The sequence below is a fragment of the Aythya marila genome (assembly GCF_965140915.1).
Source record: "Aythya marila genome assembly, chromosome: 1".
Taxonomy (NCBI): Eukaryota; Metazoa; Chordata; class Aves; order Anseriformes; family Anatidae; genus Aythya; species Aythya marila.
In genome coordinates this window covers 122,524,117-122,548,779 of record NC_139042.1, presented here as the reverse complement: position 1 = coordinate 122,548,779, position 24,663 = coordinate 122,524,117, and the positions used below count along the sequence as shown (strand labels likewise).

The 24,663-nt window shown below is 43.0% G+C and overlaps 2 protein-coding genes across 3 annotated transcripts in view; one reads left to right on the top strand and one right to left on the bottom strand.

Moving 5' to 3' along the window:
- GTF2E1 (general transcription factor IIE subunit 1) overlaps positions 1 to 10,890 on the bottom strand; it is a 45,387-nt gene extending 34,497 nt beyond the window's left edge. The window contains exons 1-2 of one of the 2 annotated variants that reach the window (XM_082751938.1): positions 10,803 to 10,890; positions 2,313 to 2,790 (exon numbers count right to left, since the gene is read on the bottom strand). In XM_082751938.1, the coding sequence (XP_082608064.1) occupies positions 2,313 to 2,760 (448 nt within the window). In that variant the 5' untranslated portion in view covers positions 2,761 to 2,790; positions 10,803 to 10,890. The other variant, XM_082751939.1, reaches the window with a different exon arrangement.
- A 167-nt stretch (positions 10,891 to 11,057) lies between these two features.
- Positions 11,058 to 24,250, top strand: RABL3 (RAB, member of RAS oncogene family like 3). Its single transcript, XM_082780502.1, has 8 exons — positions 11,058 to 11,118; positions 11,305 to 11,396; positions 12,317 to 12,446; positions 15,280 to 15,394; positions 17,187 to 17,337; positions 18,294 to 18,365; positions 18,859 to 18,897; positions 21,481 to 24,250. The coding sequence occupies exons 1-8, from the start codon at positions 11,073 to 11,075 to the stop codon at positions 21,544 to 21,546; spliced, it is 711 nt and encodes a 236-aa protein (XP_082636628.1). The 5' UTR covers positions 11,058 to 11,072; the 3' UTR covers positions 21,547 to 24,250.
- Positions 24,251 to 24,663: the final 413 nt, after the last annotated feature.

The window sequence follows — 24,663 nt, the reverse complement described above, 5'->3', positions numbered from 1 at the left end:
TCTCAACACATTCAAAGTGGGTGAGAACTGTCAGCTCGGTGCAGGAGGCCAGTCTGCAGCAATTCCTGACGAGCCTGCTGTCAGGTCAATAGATAGAACAGAAATCTGAAACCTTATGAATCAAAAGTTCTTCCTACATGTTTTTAATTGCAATTAGCTGTGTGAAACGAGTCCAATCTTTCCATACACAAAAATACTCTCTTCTGCAGGACTCTAGGTTATTCACCTTCTTATACAGGAAAGGCCTGGAAAGATAGATGCAACTTCCAAGTCATCACTGCAGGACTCTACAGTAAAGCCCAACCCTAGCTGCATAAGGCCAACTGGTTACATCTCAATTGCACTAAGAGCAGAATTTACCCAAGTGAAAGTTATGAATGTTATTAATTTTTATTACCAGTTCTCCAAGTACAGTCAGAACATTAACTGAACTTATTTTGCATTGCTTACATCATTTGGCATAGAAGACTAAAAATGCTCTGTGTTTTTGAGTTCCAGGAAAGCAGAAGAAAAGACAGAAGATGGCCAGAGATTCTCATGCAAGTTCCCAACGTCAAGGCACAGGGAAGCTACAAACCCAGCACAGGTACAGCACTGCACATCCCAGTAAAGTACATAGGTAATATGACTTGGGAAAATACTCGCTTCTGCATGTCCTCAGTAACTTCTTACAGGGAAAAAAAACAACAACAACCAACCTACAAAAATCTCTGCTGTCTTTCCCATTTTTTAAAATTATTTTTTGATGTTGTTGTTTTGTGTTTGTTTTTTTTTTTTCTTCAAAATTATTTCAGAAATTATACTCACAAATGGAGTAAAACAGATCTGAAGCAAGACCTCCATCTGAGGGCCCGTACCCTACAGGTAACCTATACAAACCAGACCTCTGCTAAAGCTGAGAGACAGGTTGATGCTGTGGTAACTGAAGAGCACTACAAACCCGAGGTACGGACAGAGCTCACAAGTCACGCTTCACAAATCGAAACAGAACGATTACAGGCAGAGAGGCTCAAAACCTTCCTACCATCACTGACAGGGAAGGGAAGCTGACTGCCATTTTAAGTGCAGCCTGGCATAGCCTAGCAGAGAGGATGCTTTCCATGCTCTACCTGCTCCATGGGCCTCTTTGGCCCTGCGTTTTGATTCACAACATTTTATTAATGTGGCTGCAGCCCAGGTCAGCCCTGACTGAAATTGTGAGGCTTTCGGTTATCCTCCAACTTTGCCTTTCAACTTAAGGGCAAAGGCATCCTTGGAACAGTCCAGTGAACCTGGATCCTCCACACCTCTTCCAGAGTTCTCTCTGCAAGAGACCCGAATGGGTCTCAGGTCTTTTCTAAGAGGAGATTCCAGAGGGCAGTGGAGGCATGTGGCCAACACAATCCACTGCAACGTAACTTTGAAAAAAATAAAAGCTGTCCGCAGGAGAAAGAATTTAAAAGGAAACATTAAAGAGCACCAAGAAACTAGTTCAGAAGGTAGAGGCCTGACACCCAACCTCTGCTCCCTGTCTTCCCCCCAGGATAAACCCAGATTAGAGAGGCAAAGTAGGATCTCATCAGGTGCAGGTGTTTTTCCTTTTATTCCCTAGCACAGAAGACACAAAGCATTTTGCCTGCCCCTTTGACACCCAGGAATGACTCTGCTTTTGTATGCATGAGACAGATACACACCTCCACTGAGGCACGCACTTGGCAAAAAAAATTGTTTACTCCCAAGCACAGACAAGTCTGAAATTAATTTAACTTCCGTGAGAATGGTTTACACTAGGGAAGCCAGGTTGTACAGCATAATGAAATGGCTAGAAGCAAATTAAACAGTAACAGTTCACTCCCCGCATGCCCATATCTATAGTACAAATTTCCTGCATATAATACTCCGTGATTTGTGTGTCCTCTCTGCAAACAAGAAGTCATGCAGCTTTAAAGGCAAGACCAGGTTACACCAAAAAGCCAGCTTCTTCCAAAAAGGACAGCTCCCCTTACTCATCCTTGAGTTTGATTGGGGTAAGACTTCCATTTCTCTACTGCTTGTCACTCAGCTTACCACCAAGCGTTTTACCAAAATTGCTATTTGCCTGTACAGATTCTGCAAGAACTACTGCAACCATTACCAAAACAAATAGCAGTGGGGCAGTAAAACACGACATTATTTTTCTGCAACGTTTTTACAGTATTTTGATATTCAGACACTTACCACATGCAGAAACATTATCTCGACCTTCTGCCAAGCTCAGGAGAATTATCCTAAGACTTTCCTTAAAGCCTGGCACTAAGGAAGGAGAAAGCCAGAGCATTGTTACTGTATCTTACCTGTCCTTGGGTCGAAGAGTTGGTTGGCCTCCAGGTCTGTGAAAGTGCTGAAGCAAATGGGGCATTTAAAAGAGGCGCGATTGGTGGAGTCCCTTTCGTCCGTCTCAATCCTCCTCCTCATGTGGTCCAGCTTGTACTTCACCACGTTAACCAGCAGGCGGTAGTTGATGAAGTAATAGTTGTGACGGGTGGTTTTCCCATCTGGAGCTGTCTCGACCCTCATCCTGCATTTGATGAACTTGTCACCCTTGAGGGTGTTGAGGACAGCCCGCAACTGCTTCCTGTCAAATTTCAGGAGCTCTAACATGTCCTCTTCCTTCACACAGGGGTTTCGGATGAGGATGTCCAGAGCCAAAGCATGTTCAATGCCATAAAACCCACGCACAACATACTTGGCAAGGCGTTTGAGAGCGGCAGGGACCTCAGTGAGGACGTCTGGGTCAGTCATAGCAGGTTCAGAGCTTGAGCTTCATGTAAACTGCAATGAGAAAAGGCAGATGGATTCGTAACCAGTCTTCTGACTTCAGCAGTTTGCATGCATCTTTCTCACAGCTAAGAAAAGGATGGGATGTTCTCCGTTTCCCTTTCCCCAACACTGATCTTTCCCCTCGGATGTTAGTAACATCTATTCTACAGAAGTAGAATTTGGAAATGGCGCTTCTAATTTATAACAGGATGATGGAAAACAAAAGCACACAAATTGCTACCACAACATTCAGCAGATTTCAGTTCTACCCAAAGCCGGAATAAGAAAACTCTCTCGAAGCTGAGCTCCAGTAGAGAACTTCATGATCAGCTGAGACTTGTGTCCTGGTGGAAGCAGAAAGACTACAGCAAAAAAGGACCTCAGATGGCCCAAGAAAGTGGGATAGTTCTATGGCCCTACTGCATGTCCCTCCATCCCATTATAACTATCCCTGCCTGCTTCTGTTCCTCAGACATCACTGGATAGCAACACTATGTGAGGACAGCTTGCTAGTACAGACAGGTACACATTCAAACAAAAGCTCCCATCAGAAGAGACAGGCTTTTTCCTTACGTTCTGATAAGTACATCTTGGTCAGCTGTCTGCAGCATGAAAACTATTAGCACTATCAATCACTACCTAACAGACCACTTGAGCCTTGATCACAGGTGGGCACGTGTCCTTCCACAGGACTGATCCTACATTTAAAGTCCCATGTTCAGCCCTTAGAAGCCCATGTGCAATGCAACAGGATAAGCAAAGCAAAATTCAAGACATACTGAACACAGCAAGATTCTGTTTAAGAGATAAATACTTCATAAACTTACTGTGCTGTGACAAGGCAGATTTCGAAATACTGTATTTTCACTTTGTTTTTTCTTTACCTCAACGTAAAGTGCCACAACTAGTCATATCGACTGCATGACCCTGTGCCATACAAAGATCAATACATAGGATCAGATCATGCAAGGAATTCCTCATATTGTCACCTCTGCCATGGGCATAACCCAGAACTGAGATTGGATTGAGAGCAGCTCTGCTAAGGACCTCAGCTGTTGGTTGATGAGAAGCTCAGCATGAGCCAGCAACGTGCACTTGCAGCCCAGAAAGCCAGGCTTATGCTCAGCTGCATGAAAAGCAGGATGGCCAGCAGGGCAAGGGAAGTGATGTTCCCCTTTTTATTCTGCTCTCGTGAGACCCCACCTGTGTTCAGCTCTGGGGCCCCAAGCACACAAAGGATACAGAGCTGTTGGAGCAAGTCCAGAGGAGAGCCACAAGGGTGATCAAAGGGCTGAAGCTGTGGATGCCCCACCTCTGGAGGTGCTCAAGGCCAGGCTGGATGGGGCTTTGGGCAGCCTGGGCTGGTGGGAGGTGTCCCTGCCCGTGGCAGGGGGGTGGAACTGGGTGGGCTTCAAGGTCCCTTCCAACCCAAACCATTCTAGCATTTACGACTCTACATTTACCCAGCAGCTGCTGACGCACTTCCATCAGCTCAGTCTATTCACAAATTTGCTATCACTTATAGAAATGCTTCCCCCTCAAAACCTTTAAGCAACCTTACCTACTGAAGCTTCACTTCTCTTCAGCCCCCACCCTCCTCTGCACTGAGGTACGTTCCTCTCAAGGGTTATGGCCAGAGCAACTACAAAGCAATCAGGCTTTGCATTGTGGAGCATGCTATTGAATAAATTAAGGCTGCACTGCTTTCTTTTTTTCTGCCTTTTGAATACAAAAAAACATGTTTATTATTTTCTTTTAAGATACTTTCCCACCTCAGCTTTTCTCTCTCTGTCTTAACGCCAAGTGTTGCTCACAGCGCTCAAATTGAAATGAACTTCACCAAATCTGCTGTTTGATGGCAGCCTGAGAAGAGCTTACAGAAGACAATGCTTGGATGTCCAGCTCCAACTTCCCTCCCCTCAAGGAAGTTCAATTATGTTTATCCCAGCGTGAATTAGCCACGATGCACACATTTCTTGAGTCTGCCTTCTCTGCATGCATTACGGTTTAATTCGCACAAAGGCCATTTTTAATGGAGCTCTGCATTAAGCTAGGTAAAGATAAAGTGTCAGCAATCAAGGATGCCCCAGGATGAGTTAGCCATGCAGTACTGAAAACACTTTTTTTTTTTTTTTTTTTAAAGAAGCCAGAGTCAATCTGAATACAGTCACAGGACACTGTGCCTGCAAATCCGTTTCGTTATGTTGGTATTTTCACAATTTTACAATCAATTAGAGCTAAACCTTGGTTTTGATTGAAACTGCCAGCAATGTACAGAGACTACACAACTATGTCCATGCAGAGTCTAGCCAGAAGCCTTTATTTATTTAAACTGATTAATTCTACTTATTCAAAGTTTAGGCAGGGAATGACATTAATAAAAAGATCAACTTTAAGTCACGCTTGGCACCCTAGAAGTGAATTAAAAAGACAAATTTTGGAAGTTAAAAGGTTTCTAAGTGTTGATCCTCAAAACAAGCAAAAATCTCCCTCCTGATCAATTCATTTCCCCCTACGAAGTCCTTGCAGAAAAGCTTGGGAATGAAGCTTTTAGTGGGCAGAGTGACCTTCAGAACATCAATTGTTACTAAAAGGGGAAAAAAAAGCAGAAAGTGGTTTCTGTAATTCTAAGCAAGCACATCTCACTCTCAATGCATCGCCTGAGAGTTGATGGGAAGCATTTTCTCTGCAAAAATCTCACTGATAAGACAGCTGCAGATTTCCACAGCCACTTTCCAATAGGTTTAAGGTACAATTTCCTGAACAACCCACTCAAATCTTACATTTAGACCTAGAAGACACTAATAAACAAATAATGCAAGGCACTAATAAACAAAACCTCCTGTACGATTATGTACTTTTAACTACTGCTGAAAACCAAGGGAAAGATTCGATACAATTTCTTAGTGCCAAATGCTTAGATTTCTTTCCCCTCCATCTAGCGAGGCCAGGAGGTTTCATACTATTTCATCTCCTTTACTAGAAAATTCTAGTCATATCCAACTCCTCTTTATCCTCAGGTAATAGCTGTCGTCTCGAGTGTAACACTGCTTTTTTTTCCAGGCATGGATATATGGAAATACAAGAGAACACCACAAACCATTCTTCCCCATCAAACTCCATTTCAAGGAGTTGGTTAACAAGGATTAAATTCTAAATCCTGCAAAAGAAAGTCTTTGGGTGAAAAAACTGACTAACGTCAGCTTTAAGGAAAATAAAGAAAATAAGCTGTCAAAGAACACCCTGGCCAACCTTTGCTACGTGAAAGTCAACAGTGCTGAACATCACCACCTTAGCTCTAAGCACCAGTACGGACACATGGTCAAACAAGTTTTTATATGACACCAAGCCCTTGCCTTTGGTCACTCAGGCATCAGGCCTCAAACAAGATCTGTATTGTAGGATGAAGGCTGGATTTTGCAACAGCATTCTTAATTACATTCTCACCTAAGTGATGGGATACAGGGCAGTGGTATGAAAGTGTGTTACCATCATCAGAACTCACCAGGCCAGGATCTAGCAGTGTTGCTCTAGAAATTTTATCACCTCACCATGACAAATCCCAGGCCACAGCACATGAACTCCAAATCCTCACTACCCTTCACCAGCCAAGATCCAGCTCACAAACGTTAATCCAATGTCGCAGGAGTGTAATTTTAAGATTCAAAAGCAAAGGACGTTCCCTGCATTCTTAAGCAGTGATTTCACCTCCCGTCAAAGCAGTAAGTCAAACCTGAATTAATTACATGTGCAAAGAAATACGATAACATCTCCTAACAAGGTTTTAATGGATGTGCATCCATTTCGTAATGAAGTCTGTACTGTCCTTAACAGCATACAAACATTATTGGGGGAAAAAAGAAACCCAGTGGCACCACCAACAAAGCACACTGGACAGGACGATGTTCAGCAACATGGTTTCAAAGCATACAGACTTCACCAAGAAACTATTCAGGAACTGTTCTGTGCAACTGCATGAATACAATTCAGTATTATGGGTACACGAAGAAGGTAGATCAATGCTGTCATAACAGGAGTTTTGTGAACTCTACCAGGAATTATGCTAAGGATGTTACATCTGTTTTTCTTCCTGACAAAACCTGAGACAAAGGAGGACAACTACTATAAAGATGACACCTAGAAGCCACAAAACAGAAGAAACTAGAGGTACAAATTATGAAAATGCAACTCAGCCAATGAATTAACCTGAATTTATATCTAATGCTGCAAATGATCATTGCCTTGTTTTATCATCTAACTTTGAGGCTTGACTCCACTGGTAGCTTCACCACACACACACACACAAAAAAAAAGAAATCATTAAGTTTCACTGCTTATAAATCTGATAACATAAATATTTTAAAACTGGGATCTTCCTCAGCCTCATTGGGGGTATGCGACCCCCTAAAAACACCCCAGATTTCTTTTGGAGGAAAACTCGAAGTTGCAGGTTTAGCTAGGAGGCTCTATCAGACATGGCATTCACACTTGGGAAGGGAAACTTGCTTCCCATCAGCCCTCACCCCCCAAATATAATTTAAATTATGCTATTTTTCACTAACAATTTCAGGACCAAGTTTTGCTGATTTGCTAGGAGGAAAAAAAAACCTGCAGGCAATGACTTACATCACAAGAGATATTTAAAAAAATAAAAAAAAAAACACCTTTGTTTTGTCTGAAATACGAATTCTAGAGAACTTATCAGCCTACTATTTGATTCATTAATTCAAGCAAATCATTTGCCATAAACTGTCCCTATTAACTTCCTATCTTTCCTGTATTCATGTCGGAGCTTTACAAACTCAGCTGCCAAGGACAGAATCCTTTGCCTTTGCGTGTGGTTACGTATGACAGGCTTTTGGGAGCCCCAAAAATATATACCAGGTCCCACTGCAGCAGCCTCTTGCAAACTCCAAGTCTAGTTTTATAATCTCCAACTCTAATAAAATTAAGAACTGCTTTTCAGAAGACGATGGGTTTGAACTGACAGGAGCGATTCTGAACCTTCCTGAGCACAGAGAAGGAAAGCACAAATTTCAGAGCTATGATGGGAAAAGATGCCATCAAGGTTTTAAATTTGTGTGCCACATAACCTCAGCTGCTGTCTCAAGTCGCACCAGGGAAGGTTTGGGTTGGACATGAGGAAGAACTGAATCAGGGAGAAGGTGATCAGGCATTGGAACAGGCTGCCCAGGGAACAGGTAGAGACTCCATCTGTGGAGGCATTTGAGAGATGTGTGGATGTGGCACTAAGGGAGATGGCTCAGAGATGGGGTTCAGTAGGTCAGACTGATGGTTGGAGACTTGAGGACCTCACAGGTCTTTTCCAGCCTAGGTGATTCTGTGATCACAGCAAATGGCATCAATCATGATCTGCACATGTCCCTGTTATCTAGGACTGTCTTTATAACACAACTTCCAAACCTAAAGTCTTCAGACATTCCACCAAAAGCTTATCACTTGCAGACTATAGGATCACTGCCCTATCTTGATGTGAAGTAATTAATTTTGTTTGCAAAACCTACCTGCCCTCAAGTATTAGAGAAGAAATTAACCCACAACAGTCTGCTTTCACAAAAATCCTACCTTCTTTTTAGCATTCCATAAACTGAAAACGAGTGGCCACACGTATTACAGGGCTTACTACTTTCAATGAAAACCTGTGCTGCTGCACAGAGAAAGGCTGAAAGGCCTGGCTGAAATCAGGTCATTCTCACCCAAACTTCTCACTCAAAATATAGAGCTTCACATAAGGCAACATGAATGCAGACCATGAATGCAGAAATTCAAGAACTACATCTTGAGCCTGCTGTCTTCATCACGTTCATCATCTAAACCTCCTAGAAGAGCAGCAAAGTATCACTAAATTAAAGGAACACCTACATGCGCATATTTATATACAAACAAATGTATTCAGAAGTACTTCAGATGAATATTACCACTAAAAAACTGTTTACAGTTGCAGCTGCAGACAAAATAGAGTGCACTATTCATTGAAGGTGACACTTGGCTAGAATACTGAAGGTTTAGTTTTCTGTCACAGCTTAAGTCAAATTATTCTTTCTTACACAGAACTAAGTCTTCCTTTGCTGCCTCCAGCTATAACCCATCCCTCATTCTGTGCTGACACCTATTTATTTAGTGAGGTGAATAACTCCAATAAAAAGTGAAGATCTGGGGTATTTCAGAGGGAGGGCACTGGGGAAAAGTCCCCAAATTAAATCATTTATGCTGCCAGCCTAGAGCATGTGCAAAGCAGACAGAAGGAAGCATGGCCAAGGATATGGCAGAGTGAGCCTTCCCCAGGTGGTGGCAAAAAGAGATGAAAATGACTGGGTTCCAACATGCAGCCACCAGAACATTTTAACCGTGGACATCATGCTCAAGATTTACACTGTTACTTGAACGTGTACCAGCAGAAGTACATCTGTTATTTTTGAGACTTCTCAGAATTGATCCTCATCATCAAGTGGTAAGGCTTTCATTTTCTTAAAATGAAAAAAAAAAAAAAAAAAGGCGCTTTTCACAAAAATATCAAATCTAAGTTGTGATTACACTAGAGTTCGGTGGGCTTAACCTAGCTTCAGACTGGATGGAAGCACGAATCCTCCTTTGTACCCTGGATTCGAGAGACCTTGAATACCACGCTTCTCAGCAAGAGAGATGCTGCTGCTTATTGTCAGAGTTCCAGGAATTCAGAAAAATACGAGTAAAGATATACATGAAGGTATTAGCCTCAGAAAAGTTTTAGTTTCTCAAGGTACATCAAACAAGTGCATATTCTGTGGACGGAAGCAATAAAGAAGCAGAAACTAAATAATTACAAGATACTAGATCAGCTTTAATTCCTATAGTCTGTTTGGAAGAACTTCCTAAAGCATCCTACATGAATGGGACACATAAGTAGCACCTTAAAGGGAGGGGCAGATAGGAATGAAACTCCCATCATCCCTTAATCCTGTCAGACAGATACTTGCTCCCGTCCCAAGCACATGGCTCTGTCTTCTCTCATGCCAGCTCTGGCATTGCAGCACCTTTCTGTGCACCAATTAACGCACTAAAAGCAGGAAGATATCCTTCTTTTTCTTTTGCTAGGTTTGCTTTTCAACAGTGTAATTGACTGAATCTGCTAGTAGAAAAGTCTGACAAGCAACAGAGCCAGAAGTGAGGGGATGCCAGGGCAGGGAAGAGATGAGCAAAAAAGCTCCCTTTCATGGCTGAACGATATTAAATCATCTGTATTTGGTTAAGCTGTAAGTTAACCGTGCACTGTTGAAGACTTTTTACATGATGGTGATCTTTCTTATTTATTCTGAGCTATTTGTGATGATACAAATTTAGCAGGTGATGCACATTTAACAGCTCACTGCCACTATGAGATGTGATGCTCCCCTGCTCCTCTGGGAAGCATCAAACTCGTGAGGCCAGAAGAAAATAAACAGGTAAAGCATCTTTTTGACCTAGTGAACTGAAGCCTCAGTCAATGGCCAAACCTGGCAGAAGAGAACGGGGTTAGAAACGGGCCTCTTGGCAGCAGCAGGCTGTGCCTCTCCAGAGCCGTGGCGGCTCCGGTTGCTCCTCAGCCTCCAGATATGTCACAAACCCCAAATTACACAGACACAGCCCCGAGCTCAGCAGAAACCCCCTTGCGCTGCGCCCTACCCTCCGCCCTGCCACACGCGGGGCTTTGAACACCTCATCCCAGAGATGAACGAGGGGCTCAGCAGAGAGAAAATGAGAAAAATGAAGAGTGAAAAAAAAAAAAAAAAAGGAAAAAACACGTAAAAAAAAAAAAAAAAAAAAAAAAAAAAAAAAAAAAAAAAAAAAAAAAAAAACACCACAGAGACCGCAAGAAGCGAGGCGGGAGCCGGCCGGGAGCCTGAGGCGAAGCAGGGGCCGGGGCCAGGCGCTCGGCCGGCTGAAGGGGGGCGACCCCCGAGCCTCGGGGGAGGGCTCTGCCGACGGCGGGGCCCCCGGAGGACGGGTCGGGGCCGCGGCGAGGCCCGCCCGGGGCCGGCACTGACCTCCTGCGGCTGCCAGCTCTCCCTCCTCGCCGGGCGGCGCCTCCGCCGGCCGCGTCAGAGCGCTGCGCCCCCGACGCGCTAAGATGGCGCCCGGCCCCTCCACAACATGGCGCCGGGCGCGGGCGAGACGAGCCAATGGGAAGCGAGGAGCGCGCCGGCTCCTCCGGCAGCCAGCCAATGGGCTGAGAGAGAGCGAGCGGGCAGCGGCAGCGATTGGCAGGCGGGAGGGAGGAGGCGGGGCGCGGCGGCGCGGTTGCTAGGCAGACTAAGATGGCCGCGCTGGACAGGGTCAAGGTGCTGGTGCTGGGCGACTCCGGTGAGTGCGCCCACCCCCGCGGCGCCCCCCCCCCGCCGGCCACCGCGGCGCATGCGCAGTGAGCCGCTGCGCCCCCCCGTCCTCCCCTCACCGGGACCGTTAGGGCCGTTAGAGGCGTTACCGGCGGCCGTTGGGCGCCGGTGCCTCACAGGGCCGGTTTTTTGATTTTTTTTGGTGCTGTTTCAGGTGTGGGGAAGTCGTCGCTCGTGCACCTGCTGTGCCACAACCAGGTGCTGGGAAACCCGTCGTGGACGGTGGGCTGCTCGGTGGACGTCCGAGTAGGTGCCGGGCTGGGCCCCTCGTTGTGTAAAAGTTTAAAAGGGTGAAGGAGGAGAAGGGCCGTGGCCACCCGTATTACCTTGTTTTATGTGGAGGGTACAGAGCAAGACCTCTTGTGCTTCCTGCTCCTTGCAGGGGAATGAGGTTCTTCATCAGGTAGCACTTGGCCCTATGCACAGTCCTTGTGGCATACCAATAAACACTTCCATCCTTTATCATTTGCTGCATGCTCCTTGGGATGCTGTGCCGTGGGCTAGGAGCTGTCCTCTGTTACTGTCTGTGGATTTCACCGCAAAGAATTGCAAAACGTGTTTCCAAAACCTAGAGGAAGAAACACGGCAATCCATTTGGCTGTGAAGCAAACCAAATTATTTTTTTTCTTGGTAAATTCGGTTGAGATGGCAGTGAGAATGTGGGGAGGGAATTGGTGCAGTCAGTCAGAATCCAGTGTGTCCATACGCTTAGTCCTGCAGTACTGCTGTGCAGGTTTTAACAAGCACAAGAAGTCATGCCCTTGTCTTTACATCTGCTTTAGCAACATGTTTTTTCTAAGTACACCATGCAGTGTAAGGTTTGTTAATATTTGGGTGGAAAGAATATTCCCTGCTGACTCACCCAACTCCATCTCATGGGAGAAGGAACTATGACAGCCATTGGCCACCACTTGACTCAATCCATCCAGTCCCTTCCCACTCGAAAGATTTGAAATCCCGTCCATACTAAAACTTCCAAATTTCTATCCATGCAGCCCTTCCTTTGAGATACCAAGTTAAAGGTCTGGTGGTTCATCTGTGTCACTACAGTAGCGAATAAGAGATTATAATTATAATGCAGTATTTCACCTGAACATGAAAGCGTTGTATGGATTAACTTCTACAAGCTGATGCTGTGGCTATGTATGATGTGAATTTTCCACTAGATCCATGACTACAAAGAAGGGACTCCGGAAGAGAAGACGTACTATATTGAGCTGTGGGATGTTGGAGGTTCAGTGGGTAGTGCCACTAGTGTCAAAAGCACGCGAGCAGTGTTTTATAACTCACTGAATGGTAAGTTTGCTTGGTGTAAATCTTTTTTCTGTGTCATTTTCTGTTAAGAGCTCTCTCTTGGTTCCAGAGCAGGAGTCCTCTAAGTCTGGCTGAGGGCTATCCTGTTCTTTCTGATTTATACAAGATTTATACATTTATACAAGAAAGAAACTGATGTCATTCTTAGACAGAATTTATGGATTCAGTTTTAAACTGCAAAGCTATTTTAGGCAACCCTGTACAAATGAGCTTCGTCAACCTTTCCCTTCAGTCTTGTGCAGCTGGTGCAGCAGGGAGTCTTTGAAGTTGGGGTGGCGTCCTTTCCAGTCATGCTTGCAGACATAAAAGGCTGCATTCGCCTTTCCAGGTCTGATAGTAATGCAGAAATATCACCGATAATTTCTTGCCTGTTCAGTTCCAAAACCTATAGCTGAGAAACATTATTTGAATTTATGGCATGGTATGAACTTGAATTTATGATAGGAACCTTGATAGCTGTATCCTGACAAATTTGAACTGTTCTCCCATAAGATTGCAATATTCCGATGGCCATCTTGCCCTCTGCTCATCCAATTTGCCAAGTTATTTTTTAGTACTTGAATCTCGCAACTTGCTGATGATGGAAAGTAATATTTTATTCCATTGAAAGGATGGCATCCCTTCCTTTGAGGTACTGAGTTAAAGGGCTGGTGGTTCATCTGTACCATCAGTAAGGAGTTAAGCCATACAATAAGCATTTTTGCTCTGTGCTTGTGTAAGTAGCTATTTCTTCCTCTTTCCCGGGAGGAAAACTGTGTGTAGGTATCTCTTATATCGTTAACCAGACCTCTCTAAATAAGATTTGAGTTGAGTTGTGCTCCCAAAGTAAGCCTTGTTGGTACATGAAAAAGATGGATTTCTTTTTGACACCAAATTCACAGTGTGCCAGCCTGTGCGGGTCAGACTTGGAAATATCCTAGAACAGCACATTAGGAGATGAAATTTCAAAGTTATGTATCTGAGCTGTAACTGATGAAGTTATTAAAACAGAGTTATTTATCTCCACTGCCCAAAAGATAGTATTAGCCAGCTCGCATATGAAAACCATTGGCTTCGGTAGTTAGCCTTGGCTCTGGTTTCTTTCATTAGATAAATTCTTTCATTAGAGCTTGTCTCACAAATTGCCAGTTTGACCTGATGTAAGGAGAGAAGATGAATGCATTCCCTCTGCCTGACTGCACGTCCTTTCTAGGCTTGCGGTGATCTGAAAAACCTGACATCAAAGGATGGTTCATGTTGGTCGTGGCAATGCCTGCGCAGACTGTCAGGGAGACCTGGTTGTTTCGAGGACAGATTGAGTTTGCTCTTCATTTGGTCACAGATCTTTAGCTTCAGTGTCCCTGCGTCTGCTGCGTGGATTGTGATAGTCTAGGACAATGGAAATGCAGCAAGGCTGCGGCTCGCAGACCTTTATGTGGGAGGAACGCATCCTTGAGTGGTCATTGGTCCTGTCCACTCTTTTTTGATGTTGGCAGTCTTTTCTGCTGGTGCAACTGTGTAAGTTTTCAGTGAAGCAGATAAGGGAACTGCCCTATCAAAAACACAGCTGGGGTAGACTGTCAGGAGGTGGGGCATGTTTCTCACAGATCATGCAGCAGTTCCTCTCAGGCTGTTGCCATAGGCCAGGTTACGTTGTGTCATGCTTTTTCTCCCTGTGCTGGGGGTGGGCAGGTGGTTTAGCTGCCTTTTTATGCTCTTATTGAGATAAATGCTTCGAAGTAGGAATATGGTTGTGACGTGCCAGGAACTCTCTGAGCAGTGAGTCTCCGCACAGCAATGTGGGGTGGAAATGTAGTTTGTTTTTAGTGCGTACAGTGGGTGGTATCTTTGGGTGTTGAGATTCAATGAAAGAATTAAAATTCAATTAAAAATAATAAAAGAAACATTAAATTAACGTGTTTTCTACATCTGTGGGGTGTGAAGTGTGTTGAGAACAAACCCTGATGAAGATAAAAGGTATAACACCATTTTGTCCTTGAATTAATGATAGTTTAAAGTCTGGAGGAAGTGGGAACATTCCACAGGTTGCAGAAGGTGCGAATAAATAGAAGATATTTACTAGCAGGAGCTGGTAATTGAGTTAGGAACTGCGGTTATCAGAAGTGGGTGTCTGTTAATAGTACAGCTAGGAGATTTGTCTGGCAGTTTTCATATTGCAGAATTTACATTTTGAAGGATCATAGCAATGAAAAATGGTAGCTGTAATGCATAGCATCATCTTAATTCATGCATAACTCCTAGCCATTTGGTGGGCTGGGAAAGTTTGTCTTTTCCCCCTTTGGGTACCTCCCCATCACTTGGTACTTGGCATCAGTTTTTGAAAATGCAGGAAAGCAACGGTGCTCTGTAAACCCCTCAAAAAGAAAAAAAAAAAAAAAAAAAAAAAAAAAAAAAAGAAACAGCCTTTAGACTTCTTAGATGGTGTGACAAAGGAAAAAAAAAGTTATGTTTACTAATTACGCAAAACGGAGAAAGGCTGAATTCTCTGCTGCACTGATAGAGTTTGGGTATCCTTAGAACTCCGATGAAGCAGAATCAGGGAATGACTGCAAACCTCTTATGGGTTAAACCTCAGATGGCTGTTCTTTTCCTCCTTTCATGAGATTTTTCTCATAGCTCTTATCCAATTCATGATAAGCAGCTTTAAAAAAACAGTTGCATCCTGATATTGTCAGCTTTACTCATTTACTTTACCGATTATACTTCCCTTTCTTGATTCTCAGATATCTGGGAACCTGCAGATGTCATTTTCCGAAGATAAGAAAAAAAATATGTATCATTAAATAACATCTTGCTACCTACTCTTTCACTTCAGGGATAATTTTAGTGCATGACTTAACCAACAAGAAATCATCCCAGAATTTGTATCGCTGGTCTTTGGAAGCACTCAACAGAGACGTTGCTCCAACGGGAGTTCTTGTGACAAACGGGTGAGTGAAAAACATACGTGCATGATTAAGACACAGTAATTCCAGACTATTATGGAAGCTTTTGTTCATCCCTAAAGCTACTTGAAAACTACACAATGTTAGGTGTGGCTGAACTTTTAATAAAGAAATTTTAAAAAATGGGGTAGTATCAAAAAAAAATAGCTGTTCTTTTCATTTCACACTGCTGATCAGGCCATTCTGGTGGTAGCTTCCCAAACATTAGATCTTGCTTTAAGGAAAAAGATGTTTACTCGGTCTTTCTCTTTTCTTTGCTCTGCATAAAGAGCACTTTAACAATTAGCTTTCCAACATCTTGTCAAGTATGCCCTCTTGTTATCTCTGTCCTCCTGTTACACACATAATCAAGGAGATTTTCAGATCATTGATAAACCACGTGCATGAGCAGGAATGCAAGGGCAGCTTTCTGGGGAAGAATCAATTATTTATTTGCCTGTGCTGGTGCACAAGTGCTTCTATAGAAACATGGGAGAAGGGAAAGACGGGGTTTGCATTATGTAAACTGAAAATTTCTCCAGTTTTTCCACAGAAAGATTTTTCACAATTTTTTTAATTATCAAAAGCTTCACTTCTGTCAGGGACAGATCCTCAGGCCCTTAGCAAACACTTGATCAAGTTGTTATTACTTGTAAAATTGCTTTCTATAAAGTTTGGTTTCGGTAAAAATTAAAGGCATCCTAAGGGCAGTGGTTGGAACTTGGACTTGTAATGACATTTAATTAAAACCCTATCAATTTTACATAGGCTATCTGATCATTATTCATCTGAATCAAAGCTTGCTGGTATACATCTTGTAGTGGCTACCTTTACTTAAATACAGAATCACAGAATCATTAAGGTTGGAAAAGCCCTCCAAGATCATCTGGTCCAACCATCCCCCTACCACCAATGTCACCCACTAACCCACGTCCCCAAGCACCACGTCCAACCTTTCCTTGAACATCCCCAGGGACGGTGACTCCACCACCTCCCTGGGGAACCCGTCCCAGTGCCTGACTTCTGCTGATTTCTGCTGATTTCTGCTCTTTCTGAGCAGAAATGTCTCCTCATTTCCAACCTGAACCTCCCCTTCTGCAACTTGAGGCCATTCCCTCTAGTCCTGTCACTAGTTACCTGTGAGAAGAGGCCAACCCCCAGCCCCCCACACCTTCCTTTCAGGCAGTTGCAGAGAGCAATGAGGTCTCCCCTGAGCCTCCTCTTCTCCAGACTGAACAACCCCAGCTCCCTCAGCTGCTCCTCATGGCACTTGTGTTCCAGGCCCTTCACCAGCTTTGTAGCCCTTCTCTGGAAGAAGTTAGTTATGCGACACCTCAGAAGTGTTATTGCAGCCAGTTTTAATTTATGAAACCCTTTCCATCTGCCATTTATTTCATTGCTCTATGTTAAAAACTCTCTATATTAAGGAACTTTGGTTGGTCAGACAGAATTGCCAGCTCCCTGCTCTGTCTTTGATGGCCAAGTACATGTATGCTTGGTACAGTACTGGAATTCCTGTTTCTGTCCTGCTTGTGTAAATTACCTAGCATTTTTTCCGACCTGCAGTTCTATGCAGAGAAGAAATCCAATCATGTGTTTTTTTCTCTTTTCTTTCAGTTTCTGTGTAGAGAGTTGGATGTAGAACCCCTACCTTAATTTACAGATAGAGCATGTTCTCACTTAAATAAATGATGTTCTGTAAATTACACTTACTTGAAAGGGTTGGGGAATCTGATGTTGCCTCTGTGCCCACTTAGATGACCACTCCATTCGGGATTGTATTTATTTCCTTCAACAGCGACTATGACCGTGAACAGTTTGCTGATAACCAGATTCCACTGCTGGTAATAGGAACTAAGCTGGATCAGATCCCAGAAACTAAGCGTAATGAAGTTTTGACCAGAACAGCTTTCCTGGCTGAGGATTTCAATGCTGAAGAGATAAATTTGGTTAGTATCCTTGTCGCCAATGTTGTTTTTCTTTTAAATGGGAGTGATTCTGATTTTTTGTTAAGTAGAAATGTTGTTACAAAAATTGGGCTTTTAGAGGATTTCTCAGTAGTGCTGGAGTCATGCACGTTTTGATCGTATGTCTCAGCTACGTGATGAAATGATAGCCTTTCTTTCACTACAGGGAGGTGGAGGGGGTTCGATAAGGTCACCGAAGCTTGGAATTGATGGCCAGGGTTTAAATTTTCCCTTTTCTTGGTTTTGACCCCAAGTATTTTTGAATGAAACATCAAGACCCTATTACTTATTTCTGTATATGTATATATACACCGCGTGTATGTATGTGTGGTGTGGGTTAACCCCGTTAGGCAGCTAAGTTGTTCACTCACTCCCACCCAGCAGGATAAGGGGGAAGAATCAGAAGGATTAAAGTGAGGAAACTCGTGGGTTGAAGTAAAGACAGTTTAACAGGTTAAGCAAAAGCTGTGCATGCAAAATAAGGAATTCAATCATTACTTCCCCTCAGCAGGCAGATGGTCAGCCACTTCAAGGAAAGCAGGACTTTATCATGCATCATGGTTACTTGGGAAGACAAATACCACATCTAACATCTCTGCTTTCCTTCTCCTTTCCCAAAGCTTTTATGGCTAAGCATGACATCCTGTGGGGTGGGGTATCCCTTTGGCTAGCTGGGGTCAGCTGTCCCAGCTGTGTCTCCTCCCAGCTTCTTGCCCACCTCCAGCCTGCTTGTGGGGGGAACGATGTGAGGAATGGAAAGGCTACGTGCTGTGTGAGCACTGTTCAGCACGTGTTACCAACACTGTTTTGGTCTCAAATTCAAAACAGCACCATGGAAGCTTGATTGTATGTGCGTGTTTGGGGGAAAATGGTGTGTTGATTTCCGTGCATATGGCTTCCTTGCATTGATTTCCGTGTGATTGGTTTGTTGGTTCTAGGATTGCACCAATCCTCGATACTTGGCGGCGGGTTCTTCCAACGCTGTCAAGCTAAGCAGATTTTTTGATAAGGTAAGTCAGGTCAATAAAATAGGTTTTATTGTTCGGTGTATTGAACACTGTCTGTGATTTCAGCCCGGAACAATATTGCTGAAGTAGCAATGTGGGGAGTTACAGGCCTATGGTGAGCTCTGTTGCTCCTGGTTAAAGCAAACTTCAGGAAAGTAGAAACTTTGCACATTCCTCTCCTGCACAAGAGAGCGTCGAGGCCTACTGTGAAAATAACAGGAGTGCTCTAAGGCACTTTGCGTTCCCTGTGGAGCAGATCAGTTGCTGTTACAGATCATTCTTTAAAAAGAGGAAATATGGCCGGGATTTTATTTGGAGGAGGGTGCAGACTGTAGAAAGTGATAAGAGGTCGCTTTTTGATTCTCGGATTGGTGGTACTGGCTCCATAGGTGCCCTTCGATACAGACAGTGTGTGCATCATTCTCGGAGACCAAGTAAGGCCGGAATCTGAAGTTATGTGTGCCTGCTAAGATCATTCTCTCACTGTTTTTCCCAGGTTATAGAGAAGAGATACTTCTTAAGAGATGGCAATCAGGTGTGTAATTTTTTCATACTTTTTTGTTTTGTTTTTTCCCCGTGTCATGAACTGCTGATGGAGGCTGTTTTTAAAACATGGGCTTCATGTGACTTAAAGGCAAATCTGTGCTGGTTGCTGGGATTTTAAATCTGTGGGAGCACAGCTGCTTTGGATAGGAAGAAAAACGCCTGACTTCTGTCAGCTGAAATCTCTGTCTGTAATGTGATCAGCAGTGCAATAAGTAAGTATCCTAACCTAGTAGAGGTAGAATGGGCAAATAAAATCTCTTTCAGATCTCTCAGCTTCAGGCTGCCTGTTTACATGTTTAGGCCAGAGATGCTGTCTTGAAGGTCAATGAAAAAGCATTTTTGCACAGCTAGAACTAGCATTTTGTATTTTGTACAGCTAGTTATTATAGAACGTGTGGAACCACAGGAAAAACAGCAGTATGATACCAGCGTGTAATTCATTCCTAAGCAGTTAAATGAACTGTGTTCAGGGCAGTTGGTGAAGAACAAGAGAAGTGGCTCTCATGACTTGGGCAGGTCACTTCAACTTTTTGTTGCCCCAGTTTTCCCATGCGTTGCCTTCCGTAAAGGGAATAGTGAGGTTCCACTCATCATGTCTGTGAGGTGCTTGCAAATTAGAGTGAATAGCACCTGTGAAATACAATCAAATGTATCACAAAGTGTAGCTGTGCTGAAAGCCCCTTAGGGCCAGTGGAAAAAAATTTGGAATTACAAACTGCTTACTTTCTATGAGGGTGTTCTTACGTGTTTTAGTAATAAATTTGCTTTTTCCTCTTTGAGTTCTGCAAGATTGCTTTTTTTTTCCTCCCCTTTCCTCTCATCCTAGAGAAAGGCAGTCTCTGTTTCATGGGGATAATAGCTTAATGCAGAAATCTGCTTGTGCGCTGGTTGTCTTTGATGCATGACGTAAGATTTTTGTTTTCTTATTTGATCACTTTTAGTGGCTAGCCAGGGATTAACTTTATATTCTTTGTGGCCTCATGCCAAAGATTACAGCCTGCTGATTGCTACTTTCCTCTGCCTCTCTTGACAATAGCTCCAAAGCTTAAAACAAATCCTGGGCAGAGGGCAGTCATATTTAAAGAGACAAAATCCAAATTGGACTGGAGGTTTCAGTGTAACCTCATGATGCTATTATTAGAAGTGATTTATTTAATGTAGACCTTATGATTCTGCTTCTGGGTTTTCTACAATAGGTTTCTTCAATCACTTGTGTTCTCAGGTACTTTTATTATAGAATTCCCCAGGACAAAATGAATGATAAGTTTCAAATTGCTGATAGCAGTGGCCTCAATCAGATCTCATATAAATAATTATTACTCTTAATTACTGATTTAAATACAAAAAATGCTAAAGCAACTAAGTTTTTAGCTCTGGTGTCTTGCTGCTTTTGAGTTATAATGATTTAATTTTTCCTGTTTTGAATTCTCAGAGCAATTTAGATGAGTTGAACCTGTGTGCAAAATTGCCTGGCTTCTCCTAGAGTTGATTGCTTTTCAGGCTTGAACAAAATAATTCTTGGATGAATACCTTGTATATATGTTCGTGTTTCAGGTCTGAAAGTCCTAACTAAAATTAAGTTGTGTGTCTGTAGTGGGCTTTTATTTTGAGTAAGCTCGTTAGCTTCCTCAGTTTACCAGTGAAGTGTGTAACCTACACAACCTGCTTTGTATTGTGAATTACATTCTCTTCCCGTATCATCCATACATGCCCATATTCTGGCGTGATCTGTATGCTTGGCCAACCCCTTCCATTTTAATTTACTATATCTCCTATCAGAATATGGATGTGCTTACTGAGGCTGCTGGTTCTGCTTATGTGCAGTTAGACATAAAAGTTATTCTGGACTGTTATCACCGTTTTATGATGCCACCAATAGGACAGCCATCTAATACAGTATTAGACCCCAATGTATCTCTTTCTTACAGGGGATTCATGGGTGCACTGAATTGCAAATCTGTTTGAAATACCATTAAGCCAGAGAAGCTTCTGATGGTTTTGAGTAGATTTTTTTTTTGTAAGCGCTCATTGTCACAGTGTAAGCAGTACGTACAGATAGGCTGCGAAAACAGTGCAGAGTGCTAATCCTCTGCATTGTTGCAGCCATTTCTATTCTGATGGCTTTCTCAAAGCCTTCATCGTTTGATAACACTGCTTTCAACTACCACGGAAGTACTGCTGTCTCAGGTTAGACAGCATTAAGCATCAACAGTTGTTTAATGGAACGTAGTAATATTTTACAGTTTCAAAAATCAGTGGAGATTCGATTCTTCTACATGTTTGAATCTGGGGGAAAATACGGACTTTGGAATCTCTAATTAACTGGTTTAAGAGTTTCCCAAGAAATCAAGGCTTTCATTTTAAATCTTCCCAAAAGAGCCTTACGGACAAAAAGATCCATGCTCCAGTCTTGGTTAATTGATGGTGCTCCACTAGCAGTAAGCTAGCGTTTTAGTCATGATTCTGGAGACAGCATGGAAGGCATTGTCGCAGTTGACTTGGTAACAGGCGCATGAATATGGTCTAGAGGGAGCTCCTGCTGGTTCTGATGATGTATCTCTTCTGTCTCTAGATTCCTGGCTTCTCAGAAAGAAAGAGGTTTGGAGGAGGAACGCTGAAGAGCCTTCATTACGACTGAACATTGAAGGAGAAGTGGAAGATGACTTCTCTGAGTTTCTGACCACATTCCCATTCCCACTGGATGCTTAAAGACAATAATTCTTATGTCAGGCAGAATAAAATGAAATCATGCTTTGGCTGGGTAGACTGCTGAAGCTATTCTTGCTGGAAAAGACTTGAAGAGTTTCCAGAAATCTAATTTGAAACCTAGAGTCTTTCTTAGGATTGCAGGCCGTCTGGAGATATGGGAACATTTGGGGAAAGTGTGCAATAAATTCAGTGCCTCCCACACTGCTGTGGGAAACTATCATGCATAGCACATATATTTGACATATATTTCTCTCTATTTTGGAAGCTTATGGACAATCTTTGCATTGAATTTCATTCATCTTACCTCTAACAGAAAGATGACACCGAATGGGCTTCTTATTTGCAGTAAAGTGAACAAAACAAATGAGCAAAATGTAAGAATGGGTAAGGAATGGTCTGGAAAATAATAGAATGTCATTATTAAATGAATGGTGTTGTCTCACCTGAAACACACTCTTCAGCCCTATATAACAGAAGGGATAAAAGCAATTGGTGAGAGATGAAAAAGGATTTGAAGTCTAAAAAAATCACAAGGGGAAAACAAGTGGTATTAATTTTGCTGCTTAAATTCAAATTGTTTACTTTGGAGAGGAAGAAGTGAATCGGGTACTCCTGTTTTTCTGTTCAAACTTGAGTGTCTTGTTGTTCTTAAGTTAAAAGGCAATACACTGAAAAGTGCTGGAAAAAGTGTGGTCTTATACAGTGCTTATGTGGAACATATGCGACGTGGTCTTGCTGAGCCTGAACACTCAGTAGGTTCAGAAAACATGAAATATAAGAACATCCAGTGCTGAATTAGAATGGATAGAAATTTAAAAGGGATACAAAGCCCTGTAAAAAGTAGAAACTGAGTATGATTAGAAAGTAAGTTCTTTGATTAGATGTTTCCTTTTCACATTTAGTGCTAAGGACACAGGACAGTCCACTTGGGGTGGTCTCATCTACTGTGGAAGCTGCCTCCGAAATAGCCCGAGCTCCCCGGAATTACATGGAGTGGTGAAAGCCTGATTCATGGCAGTTTCTTCTTTCCCTTTCCTTTCCCCTCCTTTCTCACAGTCACTGCTAATGGTTAAGCCTCTGGCAAAGGCTAACTAGGAGCTGGAGTTAGATATAATTACAGATTAATAATAAATGGGAGTAGGAGAAAGTAAAATGCTGGTGTGAAAATGACAGCGAGCTGAGTTCCGCAGTCTCCAGATTACATCTGCCTGCAGCTCTTCCCTGGCAGCTGCTTGGAAAGAAATGGAAAGCTGCCGATTGCCACTAATCAGGACAAAAGTGACAGCTAGGTGCACCAGTCAAACTTACTAAAAATATGGATCTTTTACTTCTCCTTAGGCCATTTCCAGAAAGGTCTCAGAACATTTGCAAATGTGAGTGCATTAAGTTTATAGATGCCTGTATGAAATAGGTTATTAGTTTACGCTTACTATATGGCCAAGGAAAATAAGGTATCAGAATATTCTCAGCAGAAAACTCATGTCTGAGCTATGCAGCTCATGACAGCACGAGTGTCTGTCTCTGCTGCTTTGACAATGGAAGCTGGAATTATTTTCTCAAGGTCAGATTCTGTCTTGTGGAGCTCTGGAGTCCCTCCTGTTACCAAGGAGCTGTAGAATACGTCAAGGAAGCTAGGCCTGTTTTCTCCTTCACCCCGTGGCTTTACGAGAATTGAAAGCGTTGCAGAGTGAGGAAAGCTGTTCAGTGTACAATGCTGCATGAAGCAACGGTTGCGCAGGGCTTTGATATGAAAGCAGCAGCTTTCCAAAACAGCTTTTCCTCTTCACTTAATAAAAAAGGAGCATTGCTTAGCATGCTGTAGGGTGAGCTCTGGTTGCAGCTTACCTGTGTTTGAGCGTTTTGCTCCTGAGCCTCCACAAAGAAACAAAGCCAGAGTGTGAGAAACCTTGTGATGGTCAGTTCACAAACAGGACAGGGTGCGCAGGTCCTGCGTGTCAGTGGGACTGAAGGTTATGACAATCAGGATGTAGGGACAAATGAGAAATAAATACTCTTGTGGTAGAAGGAAGAGAAGGTGAAGGACCAGCAGTGAGGAAAAATATGCAGCATGTGGGCAAGCAGTAGGTTAGCAGGCTGACGGCGTTTTCTTGAGGCTGTGGCTGCTGCTGGAGCTGAGCTACATTTATCTGGGCTCACTCATCCAGCTGTGGGCCATAAAACTCAGCCTGGCCTGAAAATGTCTGAACACCAGTTGAAAATTGTCACCTGAAAGAGCTGTGTTCATCTTCCTCCCAAATACTCATTGTCCAGGCCAGGTGATCTCCATCCACTGTTGAACTGACTTGCTGCATGGTGTGACGAGTGACTTCATGGTCAGTCCCGCTGTCTCCTCTGCAAAGTGAAGCCTGCTTCCCCGGAGGCATGGCTCTGATGCATCTGTTTATCAAAATGTAGTGCTTTCAAGACATTGAGAATTAAAGAATCTACCTTTTTTATTTCAGTCTGGATGTTTCACTTAAAGAAAATGAGAACCAAAGTTGTTCCAAGCTGTTTGTGTTGTCAAAACATTTATTCGGATATCACCACCCTTAACTCTGCCAGGCCATAAATAAATCTAAACTTCAATACAGTTAATTTTAATGCACTGAAATCCTTTAGAAATCTGTCACTGGGATATAATTCTAAAGGGCAAAGGCTACATTTCTGTGCTGTTCTCTGTCAGTGGCCCTGAAAAATGAGTGCAGACCCATGTGACCGTGATTACAGTGTTTTAGCATCTGTGGTCCCAGATTAGAATGGATTACTTTGTAAAATACTTATGCATTTTCTTTTCCCCCAAGTATTTTACCTACTTTTCTTCTTGTAGCATTTCACTGGGGCCAAGCTATGGATATTAGCATATTCAAGCTATGTTTAAATATAATCCCCGAATTTCATGGTTTTCCTGTGCTTGGGGTTAGGATAATTGCAGCATCCCTGTTTTGTGGTTTTTGCATTTACGTGGCTGGCACACGCCTTAGCTCTCATTAAACATCTCCATACTGTTTTGGTTTGGAGTGGTAGCCTCTTCTTTTCTGGGAAGAGA